Genomic DNA, 9,334 nt, shown 5'->3' with positions numbered 1-9,334 from the left:
AAATGTATTTCTTTAACAAAATAATCTTACTGACCCCAAATGTTTTGAATGGTAATGTAAGTGAAATGTGTTTTTTTTTTTTTACTATTTTATTTATATATACAGTGTATTCATACCTGTAGTCACATCAACAACTGTGGTTCTCAGAGCTCAATGTAAAGACCCACCTTTTGTTGTTGCCATTTTCATGATCGATTATCATTATTTTTGTCTATTTGTTTTTATGACTGCGCCCCCTTATTAGATTCGCCACCCCATGTGTTGTGCTACACCAGACTGCGCTGCGCTTCACTAACACCCTCAGCGGGTCACACTGTCAGCTTTCTCTGGAAGGAAAGACTCGCTCCGTGGGCCCTCGTCTGCATTCCTGTCATCACTGGCGGCCCTGACATAACACAACAAGAAATATGAGCCACAACAGACCCAGGAAATGTGAACTCCGACCTGGAGAGCTAGCACCGTGGCCCGGCCCGTAGATAACCAGACACTGAGAGCCATGGAGGCATGAAATGACAGCGGAGGGCTTTCCAGTGAAGCTGTCGTGCCAAGATGTCCAGGCAGTAGAGCGTCAGGAAAAACAGTTGATGTTGATGGCTTGCAATTGGTCAGAGAATGTTAAATGCAAATGCTGACAATCTGAAAGATACATTTGTGTTTATGCGTTTGGCTGACGCTTTTCTCCAAAGGGACTTGTAATGCATTCTACGTATTCATTCCCTTGGAATCGAACCCATGACCTTGGTGTTGCTAGCTCCATGCTCTACATCCAGCTAGATAAATCTAGTCACAGTAGGTTTGTTGTCGTCCTCGAAACTGTCCAGACCTCATGGAAAGTTGTAAAGCGCATTTGCCAAGACTCCTGCAAAGTCTGTACTAGTGAGCCAAGGTTGAATTTGACCTACAGCAGGTTTCTGCTCTCCATGAATCTGTAGTGTAGCTGTGTAACCCAACACCCTCTGCCTGCAAAGCATCACCGCTCAAGCAAACCATTTCCAAAGCTCAAAAGACACCGTTTGGTTCATCGAAAATAGTTACCAATTATTTGTTCCATTCTTTGAGTCGTTACGAATAGTTTGTTTGTTTCCATTCAGTAAATGCTGATTTGTCAATTTGTTTGCAGAAGCCGTGGGCACATATTGTTGATATTAATGAGAAAGATGGTGGAAGCCTGCTTTATCATGGATGGGTGACCTTTGATCTGTGGCTTATTGGAAAAACATTAGCTTCTCGCTGCTCATTTGGCTGGACAGAGAGGGAGTCCTCCCTCTGATTAATGATCTGCCCTGAGGAGGGTGAACGAGACCGAGAGCAAGAGCAGCCTTGTTAAAAACAGTTTGTTGAAAACTAGGGCCAAGGTATGCTGAACAAAATGGAAAAGCATCTCACGAACACAGTGTCTTCAGGAGTTCTTGTATCAATGGTCTTTTAGGGTCTTTCCTCAACTGTGGACGCTATTTGACTTTCAAAAAATAAACTCTTTTACTAGTTTAATTTGTGTACTAACAGTGTGCAAAATGTTACCTGGCTTTAGGAGTATAACTGTTTGTCAATGTGGCAGTACTGTTAAAAGTATTGTATACCTTTTTGTCCCATATCAACCCCTGAACGGCACATTATATACACCCTTTAAGAATAGGTACGGTACATGGGTAGGTAAGGGTAATGCTCTCATGAAATTTTAAAGGTTCAAACTATGTATTGAGTTGTGGGTTGACAGTTTAAACATTTTTGGATTTAAAATGGCTGATTTAAATGATTTACTTCATAGCATTTGACAAGTACACCCAACTAAATATTATGTAAGTCTTAATTAAGTTTAAATCTTATTTAGATTTTAAAACTTTGTTTAGAATTTTAAATTATACATTTTAACATTTTAAAATGGTGTATGTGTATATTGAATTGACCTATCTGTAAGCCCCTCCCCTCGAACGCAGATGAGCCAATGGCAGTTGAGTATCTGTTGCACGGGGATCAGAACTCGGACATCTTTAGGTTTCAGCGCCATAGAGAAACATTGGACGATCTGAAGCTCTCATCGGTTTGATGGTGTTTATGCTACAAAAATGGTAAAACGATGTGCCTGGGGTACTGTAACACTGATTCCAGGTATCCTGAGAGGATTTTATGGCTGTCATACTCTCATTGAGTTACGATTAAAGTTAGTGAGTCCATGCTTGCGTACAAAACCTAAATAGCTAACTGTCACGTCATGTAACGTTAACAGTGTAGGTCAAAAACACATAAACAAAAGGTCTACATTTCAGTGCCTCTCCATATTAAACTGGTTAAATGTAAATTAATTTAATCTTACCCTGCGGCACATGAACAGTGTTGATCCTGGATGTTGATCATCTGCAATCGTGACGACCGTAACATGAGACTTCTCCCGTTTGCATTGTGATCTGTAAACCCTCGCTTCCAAATTAATCTCCCACCATATTTATTTTAAGATCTTTTATACATCATTTTATGACTTTTCGCATAATTTGTCAAAAGGTACTGGTTGTTTGGAAATTACATGCCATCATTTTCTGTTCACTGTTGTGGTAAAAATGAAAATTATTTTTTTTTAAACTGGATTCATTTTCACAAATGTAATATCATCATCATCATCATCATCATTAAATGTACAGTGCCCGGCCCAAAAAAAGTCACTGTTTGGATTTAAATAGGCAAATGCTTAAGATTCCATGATTGGATCATTATTGCAGTGATTAACTGATGGAGTGTAGCTTTTCATTTCTTAAATAACCATGTTGGAAGACAAGATTTGGACCAAATATCGATGCACCTCTTGATGGAAATAACATCACAGCATTTATTTTCATCAAGAGGTGCATTATTTCTTTGTCAAGATCTTGTATTGACAATGCAAGAGTCGAGCACTCTGTAAAGTCTCCTCCAGCACATCCCAAAGACTTTCAATGAATTTAAGGTCTGGATTCACAGGTGCCGATTCAGGTGTGAAAATGATCCTAATGCTCCCTCACAACCATTCTTTCACAGTTTGCACCTGATGAATCTTGACATTGTCATCCTGGAAATATAGCCATGATGTGTCTTCCTACATGGTTGTTTAAGAAATGAAAATCTACACACTCCATCAATTAGGGTTAGAAGAACTGTTGCCAAACATATAACATGCTAGAAACATAATAATCACTGCAATAATGATCCAATCATAGACTCTCAAGCATTTGCTTATTTAAATCCAAAAAGCAGCTTTTTGGGGGGGCCGGTCAGTTTATATTATTTTTTTTTAATGATTATTGATAATAATAATATGGAATAATTGTATTATTATAATAATGATAATAATAATAATAATAGTATTACATTTATTTTAGATAAGCAGTTTTAAGCATGTAATTATTCAAGTTTATATAGATTTTCATAGTTTAAGATTGAATCGAACTGGCTAAATTAAATCAAGGCGTGCTAAAAAGTTTTCGAGAACAATTGAAAAACAATTATTTTTATTGGTGCCCAAAGTTGAAGAAACGCCTTTTAATGTATGCCTTTTATTTTTAATTATGTTTATACGTTTTAATACAATTTGGAACTAATATCCTTGTGTGTATGGATAAGAATATTCACTTGTAAATATCCATCATTGTTCTTTTTGTGTGTATCGCTGTGTTTGCATCGCATGAAAGAGAGAGAGAGAGAGAGGGAGATCCTGTCGGATTCTCTCTCCGCTTTCCGCCGTGGAGTGATTGGCCGGGTTCTCAAACAGCTGTGCAATTGCGCTCCGTTCAGGAGAGGTAGGGAGGGATGACAGCGTGACAGAGCGAGAGAGAGAAAGCGAGGGAGGGAGAGATCTCCATTCACCATTTCACACTGCTCCCCAAACCCCCTTTTTCCCGGCTCGCGCTGCCGTGGAGGGATCTCTTTAATTGCATTCCAGAGGAATTTCTCTTGCAGCTGGTGCTTCGACTGACAGGAACGAGTGGGAATTGTGAATGACTCTGCCTTGGAGGAAAAGAGGGATTTTCTGTCTAAAAAGTGAGAGAAGAGAGAGAAAATAAGTTCTTTTGGAATAGGCACTGCAAGCTTCAACTCTTTTGTCATTCGTCGCTTGCAGATAAGGGACTCCTCGTCCTCATTTCTCACACTCTTTACTGCAACGGTTTGGCTGTCTGGGGAGCTTGCGAGGCAGCGAATGTAAATAAAGCACAGTGTTTCTATAGGCTAGGCAGACTGCCAGAAAGTGAGAGACCGCGAGAGAAAGCCCTGAAGGTTTTGTGGTGAGGAGCTCACCCTGACTGGATCAACAAGTCTGAAGACGGACAGCTCCTCAAATCATCAGCGTGCGCAGACCAAAGCGGGAGCTGCATGCGCCAGCCTCGGCGAGAGAGCGTTTATGAGTGTGTGTGGTGAAGGAGAGGAAAGTCAGACAACACAGCCTGGAGAAAGACTAGAAGACGGGCTGTTCTTTAACGTGCTTTCTCTCTGGACGCCTATATTCACATCAGTGTTTATCTTGGCCGCAGACTATGAATGCATCGGAGATTCTCTCAACGCGCCCAAGTGGGATGTCTCCACGTGACACGTTATTTTTCTTAACAGATTGAGCGGTCTTTTTCCAGGATTGGATTTGAATCAGAGAAGGGGGAGGACTTGGATCTTGTGTCTCCAATATATATACCCCTTTCCCCCCCTCTTATCATTTCTGCATGGTTGAAGGACCCCTGCCCAGCACACGAAGACAACCGCCTGAGACTTTGTCTCCGCTGTGGTTTCTGGTCTTAAAAGTCTAATTTGTTTTCGGGGTTTCCTTTTGTCTCGACGGCTCTGCACTAGTGGATTGAAGCTTGGCTGAATTGATCTTTTGTCTGAATCTAGGGTTCTTCTCACGGTGCAAAAACCCTGCAGCCCCCCACTCCGACCCCTCCGAAATCCCCTCCTTCCATCTCTCCCACACGAGTCCCCTCGTACCCTTCCTCCCTCCACTCCCACACACCATCCACATGCCGCTGCAATCGCAGAGCGTGTGAGAGAGCATGTGTGCCTCTGTTTGCACGTGAAGCCAGAAACCGTAAGCCGGGATTAGGTGCGTGGAGGGTGATGCGTCGCTGGATGCATCTGCAGCTGACAGATTCCGGATCGGGAGGACCCGTAACCATTCCTAAGGGATTCCACAACCACTTTACAACCCGAGCGTCTGTGATTTTTGTGTGTGTGCATTTCCCCGACTGTTGGAAGAAGAAACGTGGATAGAGACGGTGTCCTGCCATGTCCAAAGATTGACCGTGGTTGTGTGATATCAGAGCTGGTGCCGGCACGCTGCGTTTATCCGGGCTCATCATGAAAAAAACCCGCAGCACCACTCTGCGCAGGGCCTGGCCCAGTTCCGAATTCTCGGACCGGGCTTCTGAGCGCACTCGGTCACGGAGTGAGAAAGACTACCGGCTCCACAAACATTACCCTAAACACTTCATCTCGCACTCCCCTAGAGGATTCATGATAACAGGTCAGTTGTTCTTTACGCTCCACTGGCAGAAGTGATGCTTCGTTCATTTGTGTGTCTGATTTTACATTTTTGTTTTTGAATTCAATCCCAAATTTAAAGCTTGTTTTGAATGTGTGACTTTCACCACATCAAGGGCCATGAGATGATTATGTCTGTTGCATTACAGATGCAGGTCAGCTATTTTTAGCAATCGTTCCACACTGTCTGAACATGCTATTGTGTGTGCGAGTGTTAGCTGAGTTTTGTTGCGTCTGGAGCTTATTTGTGTATTTTTTTTATATATACATACTTGCGTTTGTTACGTGCAAATTTGTCACGATGGTTCTGGATGAACGACTAGCGTTTAGGACCCCCCCTTTTTTTTAAAGTTTTGATTTAGCTTTGAGTGGAGCTGTTTGTCGGGATGATTTAGGGGTGCTGCTTCTCCGAGAGGATTTTGGCATGCTGGTTTTAGTGTGCTGTTATACTGTCAGCATGGTAAACTCTTTGAAAAGTTGCATCTGTAAATTCATCCTCTTAAACCAGCGCCGCTACAGTCACCAAAGCGCAACTTGTATTTCAAATTCACCGCATTAAAGGGGAACCTATTATGCCCTTTTTGGGGGTGTATGTTTAATGAATTGGGGTCTAGTTTTCATGCTTGAATATTCAAAAAACACTTTATTTTTCACACATTTTACATTTGTTCCAGTACCTCTCTTTCCAGTCTGTTTGTAATGCTGGACCAGTGTGTTGTGATTGGTCAACTGCTTCGAACGCATTTCAGAAAAGTTTTTCGCCCCCCTTTTTTTGTATATGCCTTGGGTGGGAATTATATAAATGAGGGATATTGTGATGTGATAATATATGAATCATGGTGATTCAGGGAGTTCAGAAACTGTGCTTATTGATATAGAGAAAAAAGGTTATCGAAAGTTAGCCTTTTTGGTGAATATCTGTCAGTTACCATATTGAATGTAAAAAAATAAAATGTCTCTATGGAAGTGGTGCGCTTTTAAGGAGTCATGTCAAGCTTAAAGGGTTAGTTCACCCAAAAATGAAAATTCTGTCATTAATTACTTACCCTCATGTCGTTCGACACCCGTAATACCTCTGTTCATCTTCAGAACACAAATGAAGATATTTTAGTTGAAATCCGATCGCTCAGAAAGGCCTCCATTGGCACAATGCACTTTACACTCTCAAGACCCATAAAAGGTACTAAAGACGTCGTTACAAAGTCCATCTCACTACAGTGTTTCTACAATAACTTTATGGAGTGACGAGAATAGTTTTTGTGCGCAAAAAAACCCTAAATAACGACTTGTATAGTGATGACCGATTTCAAAATAATGCATCATGAAGCTTCAAAGCGTTATGAATCAGCGAGTCGAATCATGATTCGGATCGCGTGTCAAACCGCCAAACTGCTGAAATCAGTTGACTTTGGCGATTCAAACCGCTGAATCGACTCACTGATTCATAACGCTTCGAAGCTTCATGATGCTGCGTTTTGAAATCGGTCATCATGATATAAGTCTTTATTTAGGGGTTTTTTGCGCACAAAACTATTCTCGTCACTTTATAAAGTTATTGTAGAACCACTGTAATGAAATGGACTTTGTAACGACGTCTTTAGTACCTTTTATGGGTCTTGAGAGTGTACCGTGCATTGTGCCAATGGAGGCCTTTCTGAGCGATCGGATTTCAACTAAAATATCTTCATTTGTGTTCCGAAGATGAACGGAGGTCTTACGGGTGTCGAACGACATGAGGGTGAGTAATTAATGACAGAATTTTCATTTTTGGGTGAACTAACCCTTTAAATGGTAACCATTTTAAAAATGCATTTTAAGATTTTACTTTCTCGTGCGCTAACTGCTTCTGAACAAGAATGTGTCCCTTATGAAATGCATCTGATCGGGGTCTGGTGGACGTGACCCCAAATCAGCCTAATTATACAATCAGTGCTCCCATAGGGAATTTTAATGTTGTGATTTACCAGGCCTAGAAAAGTCAGGGAAATAATGAAATCGTAGACTTTACTTTGTGCTGAAAATAAATTGTTCTGGTAGCCCAGCTCTAAAATATTTGTCTGCGAGAAATTGCTCGCTATGATGTAAAACCAAAATCCTCATCTAGTAATCACAAATGTCTGGAAAAGTAAAGCAAATTCAATCTTAATGTGAAAGGGGAAGCCTGTTAGTCAGTCTGTAAAGATTGACTAGTTATTCAGACAAGTCAGTTGTGAAAATGCATGGTTTTGCGTAACCTTGTTTCATCTAGATTTGCTGTAATCAGATATACTGGATGTGCTGAGACCCGTTGTAGCTATATGACATTTAAGCTATGTTGATTACACTTGCTCTTTTTGTGATGCTTTACACGGCTTGTTCAGACAAATATATAACAGGATAAACTGCATCTCATATTTTGATCGGCTAATTAAGGTTTCCTGTTGGATGTCATTATACCAAATCACTGCAGAGAGATCCCAGACTCAAGCTCAAGGCCTGAAACAACAGAGTGCTCCCATAAAAATAAATACTCTTATTACCGCTGTGCCAGAACCCTCTCGTTACAGCTGCTCTCCTCTGTGCTAATGAGAGAAGTGAGTGGCGATGACCGAGGATTACCCCATCCCAGTTTAGATTAGTCTACGTCCAGCTATTTCACCAACAAAGTCTAAGAATAGCCAACAATTGGAGCCTGATGTGAAGGGCACCACCTGTTGGTTCCCTGAAGTGTTTTTGCCATCCTTACCTGGTGTCAGTGGTAGGTGAGTTATGGTTCATTGGTTGACATGCGTAAAGGTTCACAGCTCAAATTGACTCTGGTCTGCGTAAAATAGCCACGTTCCAGTTGATTTACTTAAAGCGATTGAGGCTTGAGGTTTAGCTGAATGGTGATAGGTTAACTGCATTGGTTTGAGGACTCTTCTTGTTTCTTTGCAACATTGGGCGTCAAAGGTTAAATTATGTGGTAGGGGTGTAACGATATTAAAACCGAACCGAAAAAACGCGATACACCACCCATGGTTCGAACTGAACGAGCCAAGCCTAGCTCTCACTTCACCTTATGCCACAAAATATTTTTTTTTCTTCCTTGACATTAGATTAAATGGTAATACACTTTTAACAACTAGAGCTGTATTTTTACTCAATATTACCATCATAATATTATTTACTAAATATACACTAACCTTTATCTTCCAAGTGCATGTCAACGTGACTCAAGTTGCATAGTGGAAGGACAAAGAGCCAGTTTCCTCATTTAGACAGGTAGGCAAAATGCTACCTTGGAGTCCCAGTAACATCGTCATTTTCGTAGCTTGTTAAAAATTTTAAATCTCTCACCTCAGAAAACCGCTTTCCTGTCCTGTCAGCCGTTATACTGCACTCGCAGCGCACGTGTGTGAGCTGGGAAGGCATGCAGGTGTGATGTTCATTCTGATCATCAGGAGCAGTTTATATGATTCATGAACAGTTCATGATGTATTGTGTATTCGCCATAACTGTGGTTTCCATAACCACAAAATGGCTCTTTATTTTCACTTTATTTTTCGGGGTTTATTTTTAAATTAGTGTGGTGGCTACTTTATAGTATTAACAAAAACTGCTATTTAATACCTTTAACTTCTAGGCCTTTTTATTAATCAGTATGTCCTATTCATACAATTTATGTGTTTAAGTAGGCTAAAGTGGGACATTTACGTGTGTGTGTCATCAATTTTTATGAAATAAATGAACTGAACCGAACCGTGGCTCCAAAACCATGACATAAACCGAACCGTGGCATTGGTGAATCGTTACACCCCTATAATGTGGTGATTTATACATTTGGGGCATAAAGCACTAGCATGCAATTCAATGTGTGTGG

The 9,334-nt window shown here is 40.9% G+C and overlaps 1 protein-coding gene across 1 annotated transcript in view; it reads left to right on the top strand.

Annotated features, from left to right (window-relative positions):
- Nucleotides 1-5,310: 5,310 nt before the first annotated feature.
- Nucleotides 5,311-9,334, top strand: part of stox2b (storkhead box 2b) — a gene marked incomplete at its 5' end in the record, with an annotated part of 67,511 nt that continues 63,487 nt past the window's right edge. Inside the window, one exon of the mRNA XM_079838332.1 lies at nt 5,311-5,476. Within this exon, the coding sequence (XP_079694458.1) occupies nt 5,311-5,476 (166 nt within the window). The remainder of the gene's footprint in view (nt 5,477-9,334) is intronic.

The sequence above is a fragment of the Gobio gobio genome, assembly GCF_949357685.1.
Source record: "Gobio gobio genome assembly, chromosome: 16".
In the NCBI taxonomy this organism is placed as follows: Eukaryota; Metazoa; Chordata; class Actinopteri; order Cypriniformes; family Gobionidae; genus Gobio; species Gobio gobio.
This window is presented reverse-complemented; position numbering and strand designations above follow the sequence as displayed.